This window comes from Montipora foliosa, chromosome 1, assembly GCF_036669935.1.
Source record: "Montipora foliosa isolate CH-2021 chromosome 1, ASM3666993v2, whole genome shotgun sequence".
Lineage (NCBI taxonomy): Eukaryota > Metazoa > Cnidaria > Anthozoa > Scleractinia > Acroporidae > Montipora > Montipora foliosa.
This window is the reverse complement of record NC_090869.1, coordinates 30376105-30393667: the sequence shown is the minus strand read 5'-3', so window position 1 is coordinate 30393667 and position 17563 is coordinate 30376105. Positions and strand designations below refer to the sequence as shown.

At 40.9% G+C, this 17563-nt stretch overlaps 1 protein-coding gene across 1 annotated transcript in view; it reads left to right on the top strand.

Moving 5' to 3' along the window:
• Window positions 1-17563, top strand: part of LOC138012650 (E3 ubiquitin-protein ligase RNF31-like) — a 46121-nt gene that overhangs the window by 7733 nt on the left and 20825 nt on the right. The window contains exons 5-10 of the mRNA XM_068859480.1: window positions 887-1305; window positions 1412-1674; window positions 8167-8304; window positions 12158-12499; window positions 13482-13630; window positions 14637-15029. Of these exons, the coding sequence (XP_068715581.1) occupies window positions 887-1305; window positions 1412-1674; window positions 8167-8304; window positions 12158-12499; window positions 13482-13630; window positions 14637-15029 (1704 nt within the window). The remainder of the gene's footprint in view (window positions 1-886; window positions 1306-1411; window positions 1675-8166; window positions 8305-12157; window positions 12500-13481; window positions 13631-14636; window positions 15030-17563) is intronic.

Here is a 17563-nt window from a genome sequence, read left to right as displayed (position 1 = left end):
CCTTCGTCCCTGTGCTGAAGCCTCGTCAGGGAGTAGGGATGTTGTTCTACTGCTGGACTGGGTTAACTTGGCCCCAGGACATTACCCCAGCCACCATGCCCGCCTTGCAGCACCCCCTCGGTGTGGCCACATTTGCCGAGGCCCCTCATCCAGTTCCTCCAGTCTGTGGTTTCATCCAAGCCTTGCTGGCATATTCCCTGTCCAACTTGGCCCATATATTGTGTTCTGTGTCGTTTTTCGTGAGTAATAACGTTAAAACTTATTTGGATATCTTTCTGTAATAATTAATTGAAACTCTTTGTGGAGTGTATAAAGTAAACTAGAGAAATCATTTGAAGATTATTCTGATGGATTGTAGTCTCTGATGCTATCAAAGACAATTATAGGGTTATGGTTAGGGTTAAATCATCAGCTTAGTGATTAGGGTTAAGTACCCATTTTGACATGGTTAGCTTTTTTTGGGAGTTAAAGTTAGTCTGAGGTCTGCGGTCTGCAGTTTGCAAGTGTCAGACACTGCATTCCAGGTAATGGATTGTCATGCAATTTAGTGATTGGAGTAATCACTCATTGCAATGTTTAGTCTAAAACAACCATTGTCTTGGTTATTGGGTTAAGAATATTGGTTCACGGTTAGTGGAAGTAGAGTATTATTTCACAAGTAGGATGAAGCAGCTTAGTTTGTAAAGAAGCTGTGGTGCTGTGTCTGTGAGGAAGTGAATAAAGAAGCAACCCTACTAGCTGACAAAGTATCAAATACAGTGCATAGTGAGCAATGTTGAAAACTAGTGGTCTTGTTACACATGATCAGGGTGACAAGAACAGAAATCTGTTCCATTACATCTGCTTGATAACTCAGAAGGACTGATTCTCTGTAATTAACTTTAAGGAATGCAAGACTACAATTCAGTGTAACCAAGAGACACAGGCTTTAGCTGACAGGAATATAGAGAGTGAAGGAGACTCTGAATATGAGGATGCAGAAGATGGCCTACTCCCATCTAATCATGGTGCTGTGGTTCAAACTAACTTTGAATGTCGTGTATGTGGAGAGTCCATTGCAACAAAGTTTTGCAAAGACTGCAAAGATACATTTTGCGGACCATGTGTTGAATTGTACCACAAGCACCCATCACGGCAGCGTCACATTAGAACTGACCTGGTGGAAGCCACATCTGAATCTTCTCAAGAGCAGCCTGTAGTTGGTGCTACCTCAGTATCTCGCAGTACTTTTGGAGCAGAGCAACAACCCATAAGAGTTGCATCTCCTGTTTCAGCTGTAACAACAAGTGCAGGACATGAGTCCAGGTATGATTAGTGAAGTAAAGCTTTTGATCAATGGAACAAACATTACTTTTTCGACCTGTTTAACAGTTGCTAGATTTATCTTATTTATCTTTTTATCTTATTTTAGACCAAGACCTGTGCCAGCGCCAAGAAGAAACAAAACTCCTCTTCCATCCCAGCAGAATGTGACCCAAAACACTTCCATCCCTGAACCTGTAATGGCAGAGGTCCAAACCGCACTCCATCCACCTCGAAGAGACCAGCGATCATCTTCCCCCTCATTTGGTGGTGTTTCTCAGCTAACAGCGTCTTCAAATACTTCTGTTGTGACATCATCAGCAGTCTTGTTTCCTCCTCCTATAGCCACAAGGGAGACTAAAGGAACAAGTAGTAAGTCTGTGATAACTGTGGAATTTATAATGATATAATTTAAAAGAATTTAATCCCTTTAGGTTTTTGGCTTAGCTCTCCTGGTATACATAAATATTCTGTCTGTCCTAAGGAAATAGTTCTGTTGTTATGAGTCTAATTGAAAATGATTATTTACTAGTTCATTAAGTTAGCCCATGTTTACCGTTTCATTTTCTCGAATTTGCTGGCCTGATGAATTTCTTAAACAGTATGATTCTCATTATTTAAAGACCCACCATCAACCGACATGCTTTGCAATCGTTTGTTTTGTTAGGGAAATTTGCATTGCCTATTGTAGTGATGTGATTGGATGAATTTCAGCTTTTGCGGGATTTCACATATGAAAATTGTTCCACAGCTCGCAACACCTTGTTATGGTGTCATAGTTTTACACGTCATTGTCATGTTATCCGGTTTGCCCCCTCGTGGGCGGTTTTTCATGAACTATTAGGAACCTGTTGTTGTTCTGATTTACCTGAGCCGTTTGCTGTGTTCCTGCAATCATAACATGGTGTCACTCACGGAATTTTAACCCATATTTTTTTTCTTCGGAGTTGACGGTGGCTGCTACGTTTCCTGAAAGTTTCGACCATTTGTTTACGGTTGGTAGCTGACAGACAAAGTTATAGTCTGTGTTCAATTCTTATACAAGCATGGCCACCACGACTGCCAAAGCTCCCGCTCCGCTGAATTTATCCGACCGTCTGCACCAAGGGGAGAACTGGAAATTGTTTCGCCGAGAGTGGAAATTCTATGAATTAGCAGCTGGCATTCATAGGAAGGTGGATGAAGTTCGTGTTGTTTCTTTGTTAAACGTTGTTGGCAAGGAGGGATTGGACATGTACGAAACCTTTCAGTGGGAGGATGCATCTCATGCTCTTAAAATAGACAAAGTTTTGGAAAAGTTTGAAGAGCGCTGCGTTCCTGCTCGGAATGAAACGTACGAAAGGTTTGTTTTTTTCAAATGTGAGCAATTGTCAAGTGAGTCGCTCGACTGTTACATAACAGCTTTGATGAAGCTGTCTGAGAACTGTGGTTTTGGAACGCTTTGAGAATCGCTTGTTCGCGATCGTTTGATCCTTGGAGTACAGGATGACAGGATTCGGAAAAAGCTGCTTGGAAAGCGTGATCTCGACCTGGATAAAGCCGTTGAAATGATCAAAGCTAGTCAGGTTACGCATTCACGTGCCTCGGAAATTGCAGGTGAAGCTTTGGTTCAGGAAGAGATCAATGCAGTGAAACACAAGGCCACAGAGGAAATCGGAGAAAGGGAAGCCTCTTTTGCGGTGGCAAACATGCACTTGACAGAAAGCTATGTCCAGCATCCGCACAAAAATGCAAGAAATGTGGAAAGTTGGACACTGCAGTTAATTGTCACAGTAAGTCTGAGAATGTGAATGTTAATGATGTCGAGGAAGTTTTTTACATAAATAACATTGGTGGCAAAGATCAGGCCCTTGTTCCAGTTACACTAAATGACACTGTTTCGATAACATTCCAGATTGATACAGGCTCGTCAGCAAATATTTTGCCACTAGAGGATTACATCAGAGCCACCAATGATGTCAATAGAGCTAGCATTGTTCCTAAAGATATCACACTAGTGATGCATGATCACTCAAAGCGAAAGGCATTGGGTTCTGCAAGGCTGAAAGTACAGCATAATGGCAACAAACATGAACTGAACTTTGTCATTGTTAATCAAAAGGTTACACCTTTGTTGGGTTTAAAGTCTTGTCAAGGTATGGGTCTCGTTAAAATCATGGTCCCTGGTGTTAATGCCCCTGTTAACAATGTTGCTGCTACTCCAGAGAAAGCTGTTTCTGAGAGTATTATTTCAGATCCTGTCCTTAGCCCCTTCACTGACATATTTCATGGTATTGGTTGCTTACCTGGAGAATACAGCATTTCATTGGATAGGAATGTTAGTCCTGTAGTGCATCCTCCTTGTAGAGTGCCTGTCCCTAAGAAAGATGCCATGAAGGCAGAGTTGGAAAACTTGGTAAGCAACCAGATTATTGCACCTGTTACTGTTTCCAGTGTTCTGGCTGTGCTCAAAAAGGATGGGTCAATCCGTGTATGCCTGGACTCGAAAGATTTGAACACTGCCATTAAGCGTTCACACTATCCCCTACCTACAGTGGATGATGTTACATCCCAACTCACCAAGGCAAAGGTCTTCAGTGTCGTGGACATGAAAAGTGGTTTTTGGCAAGTGAAGCTCTCAGAGAGTTCTAGCTTTTACACCACGTTTAATACTCCATTTGGCAGATTTCGCTGGTTATGAATGCCGTTTGGCATTTCCTCTGCGCCTGAGGTATAGCAGCGGAAAATGAATGAGGCAGTTGAGGGTCTTCGGGGAGTGGAGGTCATAGCTGACAACTTTCTAGGGTGTGGTTTTGGAGACAGTTGCAGATGCAGTCATGGATCACGATCAGAATTTAACTGCATTTCTTGAAAGGTGCCGCAAGCTGAATCTGACTCTTAATCCTCAGAAGGTCAAGCTCCGACTTTCCAAAGTACCTTTCATGGGTCATTTGCTAACTGCTAATGGTATCGTTACAGATCCAAACAAGGTCCGCGCTATTAAGGACATGCCTACCCCAACAGATGTGACATCACTGAAGAGATTTCTTGATATGGTTAATTATCTTTCAAAGTTCCTTCCAAACCTGTCCAGTGTATCGGAACCATTGCGTCGTCTTGAAGCTAAAGATGCTGAGTGGTGCTGGCTCCCAGTTCATGATGCAGCTGTCCAGAAAATAAAGAGTCTTGTTTGTGATGCTCCGGTGCTCAAGTTTTATGATGTCAGACAACCCATTACAGTTGAAAGTGATGCATCGCTATCTGGACTTGGTGCCACCCTACTCCAGGGAGGTCAGCCAGTTGCTTTTGCCTCACTTACTCCCGCCGAAGGCCGCTTTGCCCAAATCGAAGAAGAACTTCTCTCAGTAGTTTTTGCATGTGAGAGGTTTGATACCTACCTCTGTGGTCGAGACACTGTTCATGTCAAAACAGATCACCAGCCTTTGGAAGCCATCTGCAAGAAAGACCTCGCTTCTGCCCCCAAGCGTCTCCAGCGGATGCTGTTACGCCTTCAGCGATACAATATTGATGTGAAGTACCAGAAGGGAGAGAATATGGTTATGTCTGACCCCCGTCCAGAGCCTATGTGGATGAACCTTGCTCACAGGCAAAGTATTGCAATGAGGTTGAGCAAATAGTTCTGGTTGATGATCTACCTATCTCCCATGCACGCCTTATTGACTTTAGAAAGTCACTGCCTGTGATGCTGACCTTCAGATGTTGATGTCCACTTTCTTGGAAGGTCAGGGCTCGAAATTGCGACCGATACGGTCGCCAATGCGACTAAAACTTTTAACTTGGCGACTGAAAATTCAAGTTTAGTTGCCATTTTGGTGACTATGTTCCTCTGATAAATAAAACACTTAAGGTGAGAAACAATTTCCTTAGTCTCATTTCTGCTTTTCTGCAAAAGGAAATGCAAATTTAATCTGTTTACCTTTTCCAAAAAAACTTGAATCGCGACCTCCGAGAGGACATTACAGCGGCTTTCGCATGATGATCGCGGGCGCAACATTTTGTTCAAAGGCCGCTGCATTCTGTCGCAGATTTGGTCGCAAGGAACCAGCTTTCACCATGTCCTCGATCAAGTGAGACGAGTCTACACCGAAAGTCATGAATTATTTATCACAAGAGAAGGATACACTGAGCGATTTTCGTAATTTGCTGCAGTCTAGAAATTACCAGGAAACAAGATCGTTGTTAGAATGCAAACAAGAAGCGTTTCAAAGCCTTTCAAAAACGTTTGTTCAGAGCGTGCGATTTCTCGTGTGCGATGTGAAAGCTGCAGTTGTTCCTGGCCAAAGTAACCCTGAAATGTTCTTATTACTTTGTTCGCTTACTCCTTAAGGTAAGATTGTCACACAAAAGTGTTCAGGAGTTTTTTCTTTCGTGTTTTCATGTTTTAAGTCATTCAAGATCGAGTATTTCATTCTGTCCCACAACCTCAGCTGCCACAATCTACCAGAAGCCGAACAACAATGCTAATTAAATGAGGCTCTAATCTGAGTTTCTGTTCTTGTACTAGCTGGCGACTGCATTTTTGCATTTGGCGACCATTTTTTCTTTGATAGTCGCCAAAAGGCGACTTGGAATTTTTTTTAATTTCGAGCCCTGAAGGTTGACCAAGTACTCAAGCCGAAGTACCCCAAGAAATCAGGCCTTATTTCCCCTTTAAAGAAGAAATCACTGTTCAAAATAGTTTGCTGTTCAAGGGTGACCGTATCATTGTACTGGCTAGTTTATTATAAGTTTAAGCTCTTACCTGGGGTTAATGAGCCTTAAGGGAGTACTATTTTTTTTCCTCGCTTGTCCCTAGTGTACTCTACTCTCCTCACCCTTGCAATCAAGGCTTGTCCAGTAGTCAAAATCCAACTGGAAGCTTTGTCTCCTTTAATTGCTATGGCTGTGCTTTGTCATGCAAATTCTTTTATTATACTATTCTCATCTATTTTATTTTAGTTTGGTTATTTTGTCTCATGGTTCGTTATGTACATTACATTATTCCGCATGTTACCACCGTTAACTTAAAAACAAAATTAAGAAAACTCAACACTAGGTGTGTCCTTTTACATTTCTTACTTACTTATTGGTGGCAGGGAAGTGCACCCTGGGCTGCACTTTACCCCACAGCAGGTGGGACAGCCTTCCTTGGCAATAGATCCGGATTGCTTACTCCAAGATGGTACAACTCACCATCTGACCTATTCTCCTTCCAGAAGGGCACCCCTCTTCTGGTCCACCCTATGTTACATTCTAATGTAGGGTTGCCTCTAGAGACACCGCTACTCTAGGGGGTCCTCCTAGGGACACCGCTACCCTAGGGGGCATAGGCTCTGCCTTCCCTGCCACCCAAATTTTGCCAAAAGATAGTGATTAACATAATAATTATAATTGATTTAAAAAATAAATAGATAAAAGCAGAATTTGTGTTCCTCCTTTTCTAGTTTCACAAGCCTTGCAAAGGGTCGGAGGAGGAGTAAGCATCATTACCCTCAGTTGCCCATGCCCCTCTCCTGGGCATGCGATTATCCCCCACGGCTTTCCCCCCTTTTTATGTCACTGACCCTTGGGGACTCATTAAAGAAAGAAGATGATGGAAAAAGTTCACTTGTCTCACCTGGGTATTGAAGGTTGTAGCCGCCGTGCAAGAGAAGTTTTCTATTGGCCACGGATAAATGCTGAATGTCTGTAATTCCTACAAGCCAGAGCAGCCTTGAGAGCCACTGATGCCACACGAAATTCCATCAAGGCCCTGGCAGAAGGTTGGAACAGACCTGTTGCAGTTTGATTGGCGACAGTACCTGATAACCATCGATTATTATTCATTGTTTTGAAGACTACAGATTCCAGAACAGTCATCAACAAGTTGAAAATGCAGTTTAGCTCTCATGGAATACCGGAGATTGTCATTTCTGACAACGGCCCACAGTACGATTCTGCAGATTTTGCAAAGTTTGCAAAAGACTGGCATTTCCAACACATTACCTCCTCACCTCATAACCCCCAAAGCAACGGAAAGGCTGAGAGTGCCGTTAAAATCTGAGAAAATATTATGAAGAAGGCAGCTCTTGGAAAGTTTGACCCATATCTTGCCCTTTTAGACTACCGCAATACACCCACTGAAATTGGCTCCTCTCCAGCTCAAAGACTGTTCAGCAGAAGAACATGCAACCTGCTACTGCTAACACCAAGACTGCTCGAACCAGCAACATGATGTCATAGTTATACACGGCATTGTCATGTGACCCGGTTCGCCCCCTTGTGGGCGGTTTTTCATGAACTATTAAAAACCTGTTGTTGCTCTGATTTACCTGAGCCGTTTGCTGTGTTCCTGCAATCATAACACACCTGTCGGTTGAAGGTGGGCCTTTAACATTAAGGGAAACAAGGGAATGCAGACATGAGTTGTTAATTTGGACCTTGCTGCAATGTTATCCCTATTTTTCTCTCCTGTTACTTTTGATGTTTGTCTTTGGTGGTGATTCAACACCATTTTTGTGTTTGAAATTTAGCAGCGACTTTATTATGGATCCAGGATAGTGGATCAATCCCCAAAAAAAATGAAATTCTGTGGTTCAAGTTCAGTGCAATTCTCTCGTTTGCTTTAAGACGTTTTGAGCAACTTGAGTTTTCTTCCCTTCTTGAAAAAAGTTTGAATTTTAGTATTGTCAACCAATGGTCTATGTTGCAGTGCTGAATAAATGGGCATTTAATCAAGTTACTTAATAATTTTTTCATGATCATTGTCATCATTTATCATCATTAGAGTAGCTGTTATTGTAGTAAACGAGATGGTGAATGTTAACATCAGTAATTGAGAGATGCAATGTATATTTTATTGATGTTGATAGAATCTCCTGTTGAACCAATTTTCTATTCTTGCAGAGTCCAGTCCAGCTCAGAGCCAAGAAAGGGAAATACTAAGGCCACCACCCTTTGAGCCACATGCAGCTTTCAATACTTCAACATGGCAGCATACTTCAGAAGTATCAGATGAAAAGGATAGTAAGCCAGTTGAGAAAAGTGAGCCATTGTTTTATCTGTAATTTGGCAAGGACATGATGATAATATTATTTATTTATTTATTTATTTATTTATTATGTGTCATACATGACATACAATGTGTAAAAATCATCTTATAAGGACCCTTTGGTGCATTTTAAGTCTTGATGCACTTATAAGAACAATATCAAAACTATGTATGGAAATGAACCATATTGATTTGATTTCATCTAGTTTGGCATTCCTTACTATTGAAGGATACATTGCATGTTGTACCTTAATATGATAGTGAAAATGATATTTTCCATTTCATATTTGATACATGCCATTTGATTCACTCAAGATTGTTTGCATATGTGTAGTAAGAACTTTAATAATTTACATGAAAGAATTTCTTCCTTCTGATTGGCAAAGATCAATGCAGTTTTCAGGTAACACAGTGCAGAAAAGAGGTAATTCGTGCAAAAACAGTTAGTAACAAGCCAAGCATTCTGACTGGTCAATGATCAAAGAAAGTCACAGATAGCCAATCAAGTGCATTTCCTAGATGACGTAAGTTTTGGGATGGTAGGCGTGCATTGCTTCTGCTTAATAACAATAAGTTAACCCCGATATTAATTTTTCCTGTATATTATTAATAAATAATCACATGAACTTTCTCGTGCAACTGCCCTATCTCATGCAGTTTTGTTCATCTTTGAAAAATTTTACAAGTTTGATGCTTATTTGTTCCAAATTGAGCTCAAAATCATGTGATAACCTATACAAAATTGAGGGAGCAATCTGAAACCTATTTTTGGGAAATGAATTATAAACTGCCCAAAATATGGAAAATGAAAGTCTCCCAAGGATAGGTCAAGGGATATGTATATTTTAACCTTCTTATGAAGAGAATAATGAAAATTAATATTCCATGGGATCTAATGAAATCAAAAAGAGCACTTATCTTGTAAATAATCCGTGGAACATGAAAACAGACTGAAGCTGTCCTCACAATTTTTGCATTAATTCAAAAGAAAAGGTGAGTAATTGAAGGAAACAAAAACAAACTTAGTAGCAGGTTTTAATTTTTACAATGTATAAGATGTATTATTTTGCCATGGAGATGCAGCTGGGGTTAATGTAGGTTGTCCAGAAGTCCAGGTTGTCCAGGTTGTCCCCAGTCCAGAAAGGTAACAATATGCCACCTCCCTAACAGGGCTTCAGCACAAGGCTGAAGGGATGCCGCAGGCAGCAATTCTCTGCCCAAAATGCCGAAATATACGAGGAGTGCCCTGTGGGACGCCCATTTAGTGGTTTTGCTCCCAACTTGACAGGGAGAAAGAATGACCCCATCACCGCACAGCGGTGGCTTAGTTGGTTGAGCATCGGGTTGTCATGCAGGAGGTCAGGAGTTCAACTCCTGCTGGACCAACACTCAGGGTCTAAAACTAACTGAGGAGAATGTGCTGCCTTTGTAATTACATCTGCAAATGGTTAGACTTTCAAGTCTTCTTGGATAAGAACTGTAAACTGTAGGTCCCATCTCATAACCCTTGTTGGAAATTAAATAGTATGGGATGTTAAAGAACCCACTCACTATTCAATAAGAGTAGGGGACGTAGTCGACGGTGTCGTGGTCTGACCTTATCTGGACGGGGGCATCTTTCACTTCCTAAAATAAATTGTAAACTGTGTAATAAGCCGTCTGGCTAAAGTCCCCCAAAAAACATTGTAAATTAGTCCTGAAAAGCCCCGAGGGGAGAGACTAATAGCTTCACTTCGCTTCACTTCACTTCATCTCCACGAAAAGCAAACATTGCCTTCCCCTAGGGTGAAGGAGGGAACCGACGAGTGGAGATAGGGGTCAAAAGTATGATATGAGCATAAAGAACCAAAGCCAATGGGCATCGCATAGAGACTGGAGGGGATAGGACCCTCACACAAAACATTTGTCTGGAGGGGATAGGACCCTCGCACACAACATTTCTGTCAAAATACTCATTTGCAATACTACAACATGAACCTGAGAGGGCAGAAAGCCCAGGAAAGAGAATGTCACAGAAATCCATCAAGTGCCAAATGGGCCTGTTTTTCTTTTTTGTTTTAAAGGATAAACATGGCATTAATTAAGCTTAGGATAGTGCTTTCACCCATGTGATGGCTGGCATGTGGCTGAAAAAGGAATTAAAGGCAATTGTATCAAGAAGAAATGAGGAGGGGGAGAGTACAAACACCCGTAGCAAGCTTCAAGGGGGATGCCAACATGGTTGCTGTACCCATAGATGAAAACGCTATAGGTTCAGGACAATACAGCAAAATATAAATGAAGTTATCTGTCATAGATCATTAAAGATTGTTCTCAAGGATTCCAGGGGGGTTGTTAGCAGGAGGAGCAAGAGGCCAGTGACTGAGGAACCTGACATATTGTTTCCTTGGGATTCCTGATGTAAGCTTGGTGTGCATTAGATTTCCAGCAACCCAGAATTTGACGAGCCAGTCGAGAATGCCAGTGGCTGCAATGGTTGTAGCAGAGCCAATACTAAAGCTGTGAGAGGCATAGGTCGGAGGAGCTGCAGTCAATGTCACAGAGGTTTAAGAGAGTTCATAAGTTGTTAGTGTTTGAAGTCTGGGTGAGATTTGGTCCACAGGAGAAGCTGAAGAGTAGCTGGCCAGGGTCTTGAGTTGCAGTTTGGAGCATATAATCGTGCAGGGCAGTGGATGCATACAGGTCTGAGTTTGACCTTGCAATAGTAAGCCTGGCTGTCTCCCAGAAAGGGTCAGTTTTGGACTTTTTAATTGCAGCATCAAGTGAAGTAGGGTGAAGGATGTTGTGATGGAAAGAAATGTCTGTTCTAGCAAGATGGGACTGAGGGTCGAAATTGCCATTGCAGGTAAGTTCATTGCTTCTTAAGAAGCCAAAAAGTGAAAGGGTAAATGCAGCCTATAACATAAAGGAGTCAACATTGGAAGACTGAAAAGATGTAACTTAGTATAGATGCTATGGAGAACTGATGAGATGATTGGGTAGGGAGCTTTCTTGCAGTCCCACTCAATGTGAAGGTTGTCGAGTGCTGCCAGATAAACTTAAGCGTGCCATAAGAGACTGTATTGGACAGATGAGTAACGAAAGGGATCAGGGCATGTAGAACGGGGGAGTGTTGGGGAGAAATGAAGTGGATGGGGAAACAGACTGACCACATTCCACCGGTAGAGAAAACGTTGCCACATGACAACATCTTCCTGAACTCTCTGTTAAGAAAAATAGTCTGTCCTGGTTCGGAGACATTGTGGGTTTAGGTTGGTTATGCGTTGCATAAAGGGGCATCCGGTGGGGGAACCTTGAAGTGAGAAGGACAGTACAATGTACAGAAAATGCAGACAAGAATCGAGCTGGGCTTACTTTTTCCGAGAGGAGGGGAGAACACTTTGTGGTTTACCGATAAAGGAAATGGAAAGCCCGGGAAGGTCGTTGTCTGAAAGGCACAAGTTTTCTGGCAGCAACGCGTCAAACTCAGCATACTCACTCTTTAATATTGCGTGTTTAACTTTGGTTGGAACATGTGCTGATAACGGAGAATGCCATTGAGAAATGGGGAAGGAATGTAATTGCTGGTGCTGGGATGGTTGAGAAGGCTGGCGACAAAGTCGAAGTTATTGGTGAGTAGCAAATGGTTTGGAGTTTCAGATTGAGGTGGAGGCTCTTGCGGTTGGGGCAGGAACTGATTTGGCTGTAGATTCTTTGGTTTTCGTTCACGATGGTGGAAATAAGAGTGGTTAACGTGGTTGGGGATGTGTCTGTGTTTGAGGCTCTTCTTGCTTGGATGCCATCTTAGAATAAAATTACCTTACATGCTTTACATGCTAAAATGTTTGCCTGTTTTGTGTTGTTTAGGCCAACCTTCACGTACTGTTCCATTAAAATCATCAAGTCTTCCTAAACCAAAAGTACCAGTTGAATCAAGAAGTGTTATCCAGGCACCTTCCATTCTGGACAATGCTGCAGCGCTATCTTGCCCCAACTGTTTCTGCTTGAACTCAGGTGACCACAAAATATGCTTATTCTGCAAGAAGCCACTTCCAATTAAGACACAGCGGGAATCTTCAAACCAATCAGGGCCAAGTGGGCATGGCCAGAATGTAGAAAGCAGAAATCTCCCTCCATCTGCCTTGCAATCATCACAGCAACAGATGAAGATGCAAGGAAATGCAAGCACCATGACCTCATCTGGTGCAGGTCTGTATAAACACTGTACCTTGCAAGGAGAAATTAATGTTGTTAAATAAAGTGAGGCAGGAATAAAGCTATTGTCTTTGCCATGGTTTTGTGGAGTTAATGCCAAGGATTGGCAAGGGTTCAAATCATGAGCTAAACCACAGCATGGAAAAGAGAATCGATTACAGCCTCACTCAAGACAATGATATTATTGCATTGGGAACTAACATCTGTGGATCATCCAACCATTACCTTACTTAATGCTATTAAGGACGGTGCCTACTATTGTTATTGCGCATACGTTCTGCGCATTCCCAGATACTCAGATTTCCTATCGGTAGTGCTTGCTAATGCAGGGATATTTTTGCGCTGGTTAAATTTATGCGGAGAAAGCAGAACTTAGCAAGTGCTCTTGGTATCCAAAAAGAAAATTCGGGGTAACCATGCATTTTTCAGAGATAATTAAGCTTTAATTTGAAAAGGAACGCCATACATTGCTTTGTATTTTAAAGCTTTTTGCTAATATTGTTGATTAATTATCTTTGAAAAATGCGTGGTTACCCCCAATTTTCCCGCATATTTTCTTTTCCCGCATATTCATAAAACCGAGCAAAAATACCTTTGAATTAGTAGGCACCGTCCTTAAATGGTAAATCAAAAGAAAGTGGCTGGTATTGACCCATTGACTTCTCAGGTGCACAAAGGACACCCCCAGTTGACAAACGTCTCACTCCCAGGAGTAAATGGGTTAAAGATGTACACATGTACTAAATGAGTGTTATGTGTTCATTTTTCCTTGTTTTATTATGTAAGTCTTTGGATTGTAAATTTCATTTGTTGATACTAAAAACAAATTAAATTTTCGAAAGTAACAATACAGGTCTGGAAACATTTTACCATTCTGACTAGCTAAAGGCAATGCAGATTTCAAGTCATGGGTGTTGAGAGATGAATAGTTTGCTTGCACTTAATTTTTTTTCCTCAAATATTACATGTCAAACAGTTGTAGATCCGGACAAGTGGGAATGTGAATTTTGTACTTACCACAATCCGAGGACTCGCAGGATTTGTGAAATGTGTTGTAAAAGTGGCAACAACCTTCCCCCACCTACAAGAAGTGATGGGTCTCCTGGCTTTCAGAAAAATACCCAGGTACATATGTATAATTATCATGCATTTTAAGCTAGTGTGTGAGCCACAGAGTAACTCATTGATTATAGCAAAAGTTGTATCCACATGTTAAAAAAATACCTTTTAATCTTGAGTCTTACTGTGATGAAGTTTGGGTTGGCCTTTCATAAAGTTGTGTATTCTTGCACAGAATACAGCTCATTCAGTGCGAAAGTATTAACTTCCCTCAGCATCTTATTATTATTGCTTTGAAAAATAAGTTCAACATAATTTAACAGAACTCTGGAGCGTTATCATTTGTTGTCTATGCAGAGCTTTCAGGTGTACTCTGAGGGTTGTATGTTAAAGATTATCATTTTGCTTTCTGGCCTTGAGTGTAATGGGTGTCTGTCTGTTGTGCTGTGTGGGGGTTTATGGCCTGGTTACCAGGATTTCCCATGGGAATCTAGCTGCAAAAGTGGAAGCCTCTGGATGTTTTAGTCACCCAACCTCTATTTAGCGAAGGAGTTGTTAACCTTTCTATGTAATACCATATTTAACCACATGTTAGACTAATTGGTTTATTTGAAGCTAAAAAGATAATTTAAAGATGTTCTTTCGAATCCCTCAGAAATAGAGTTCATTTTGGGAAAAACGTTAAAACATCTTAACATGTTTTGGGTACTTTTTGCTTACATGTGGTAATGGATGCCCTGGCATCTGTTCTCCCTGTTTGGTACCAGGTAGATTTCAGCCAGCAGCTTCCTGATTCAAAATTTTCCCATTTTAGTTCTGTAAAATTAGGGTAGCAGCTGTATTTCTTTGTACTTTGAACATTTGCGTGGATCCATCTCAAAAGAGGAGTTATATGCGGAAATGCAATTCAGAGGGTTTCTATCTGTATGATTTGAAATGGAAGGCGTTGCAGTGACAAGCAATAGAATTGCAAGTTGGCTGACTTTTGTTTTGATACGGTATAGATTGTCACCAATATGGCCATGCAAAGTGAAGTCCAACCATTGCAAAGCACAGCTGAGACTATTAAAAAATGGATGCACAGATCTTGCAAGCACCTTTGAAAGAGATGCCGGTAAGGGCAGCGCAAGCCAATCAATCAATGAGATTGAGGGAAGGTACAGGAAGTGTATCACAGGCCAATCATCTTGAGCAACCAATTACAACAGCATTTCAAGGAATGGGGATTTCTGGACAGGCAGGGATTCAGAACACTTCTGCATTACATGTAACCTCCAGTGGTCAGGTGTTGCCTATGGGCAATTTTTTCCCAGGTATGACAAGTTACAATCCTGGAGGAATGACAACCATCTCAGAAGAGCCTGTTAGAAATCCATTCATGAGAGATCCTGGTTTACCCTTTGGTCAACAGGGATTTCCCATGCCACCACCAGCAATGCAACTTGGAGGAGCAGTGGGTCCAGAGGTAGCCGAATTTTATTATAATGTTATTTAAATTTACATTGTTGGTTCTTGTTAGTTTCATAGAGCCCAGCTCAGATAAAAAAGAAACTTTGCGTGAGCCAAATCTAATGGCTCAAACCAACGATTATTAAGAACTGCTCTTTTAATTTGGAATCCTTTGGCTTACCTGGTTATGAATTTAAGCTGTTGATTGAGTAGTTTGGTTACATGGTAATGACTCAGAAGCTTTTCATGAATGGCCGGAGTTACATGCAATCTCTGTCAGAGGGAATCTTAAAAATGATCAAGGGAAAGTATTAAATTAGACAACTCTTTGCAAACTTCAGATACTTCCTCGATTTGCCGGAAAAGATCAAAACATTCATTAGTTTTTAGATCACTGGAATGCTCTCATCCTTTATGTACTTACTGAGTACAGAGGAAAGATGGCAGCTGAAAAGTGTACACCCATTCTGAGGACTGTACTGTAAATTATCATGTAATGGTTTATTCTCTGTATTGCTAGCAGTTCTCTTTTAACTTTTTCTTTCACTGTTCTTCTGTGTGATCCCCATGGGAGGCACTAAATTTTCTATACTGCTACCAATGCCACCACCAATGGTCAGGTGCATTAAATTTTTCTGGGATTTAGCTTTAAACACATACATACTCTTCTTAGTTTATCCAATACCCATTTAAGACATTGCAAGGATATACATGTATGAGGACTATTTTATCCTACACCCTGTCTCACAACCCTTCCTGCAGTTAATCAACACTGGGGGGTGTTAAAGAATCCAATCGCTGTTTGTGAAGAGTAAGGTGGGGGGGGGGGGGGGGTATTTATGTATGACTGTATGTATGTATGTATGTATGTATGTATGTATGTGAACTTTATTTCAACACAGTATATTCATCAGTTATTAATTCATATGTAATTACACAATTCAACTAACTATATCTAACTAACAATATCCAATCTACATCTAATCCAAAACCATAAAAAACTGCTTTACATGAATGCCGTGTCTAAAATACAAAAATTACTTAAGAGGATAAAATGAGATGAATAGATGACTAAAGTCACTTAAAGATTCTGCCCGCCGCAGATCAGAATGTAAACTGTTCCAAAGTACCGCACCACTGTAACTAAAGCTGTTTTTCAAAAAGTTGGTGCGGGGCAATGGAACAGCAAGTTTGTTTACTGAGTCCCTCAATAGATATTCAGTTACATCAGAACGGTTAACAAACAGCTCACTTAGATACTCAGGTGTAAGACCATTTTAAGGATTTAAATACCATAATAGCTTTCTGTATTTCACGCTGAGAACTTAATTTTCTCCACCCAAGTTTACTAAATAAATCTTCAACATCAGTGTCATAACTGGAAAAAGTTAAAATTCAGGCAGCAGGATTTTGTAGCTTCTGCAGTTTATTTGAAAGCGTTAAGTTGCAGTTTCCCCACACAACACAACAACAGCATTTACATTTCCTTTATCAATATTATAAGCCCAATTATTAGTTGCATCAAGTAAAGCTGTGACCGTTGAGTGAAGAGATCAAAAACCTGATTGATGTGTGGTGATCATGTTATTAATCAGAGAGGTAAGCATACAGTTGATCATAGATAATCCGTTCAAATACTTTAGCCACAATGGGAATGATTGAAATGGGACGATAATTATTCATATCCACTCTTTCACCCTGTTTGAACAAGGGAATGACTTTGGAACACTTCCACTCTTCTGGGAAAACTCCAGTGATTATCGATAAATTAAAAATTTCGCAAAGTGAATAAGAAATCAAGTCAGTGCATTCCCTAAGGAGTCTTGCAGATATCATATCGAGTCCTGTCGCCTTTGAGGTGCATAATTTGGATAAGAGAAAACGTACTCTATTGTTGTCAATTGGTTGAAGTTCAAAACGCTTGTCAGTGCCGGAAAGAAAGTCCCTATAGCTAAAATCATTTGTGTCGGCATGTATCTCACCGACAAGTCTAGGACCAATGCTAGCGAAATGTTTATTAAAAGCTTCCGACACTTGTTGAGGTTTTAATATGGAATTACCATCAAGTTTTACTTCTCTTACAGATAAATCGCTGGAGTTCCTGGAAGTGAGTTTGTTGATCGTTTGCCAGGTCTTTCGAGAACTGCCACTACTATGCTTAAAAGCACTTTTGTAATACATTTCTTTCGCATTTTTTATTTTATTGTTGACCTGATTGCGAAATTTTTTAAAATTTGTCTAATCCCATGGGTCATTAGTGATTGTTGCTTTCTTTTTCAACTTGTCCCTTTCATGCATGTATTTCTTCAACCGAGGTGTCACCCAAGGACACTTCGATGAACGAACACGTTTCGTCCGAATAGGTGCATGCTTGTCAACAACACTAAGAAACAGGGTTTTCCAAGCCAGCCACATATCATTTGGATCCTCAAGCATTAGGAGATCATCCCAACTTTGGGAAGCAATGTCAAGTTTTTGAATTTCCTATACGTTACAGTTTTATAGCCACTTCTCGATCGGTCTATACAAAGTTTGCGATATACGTAGACA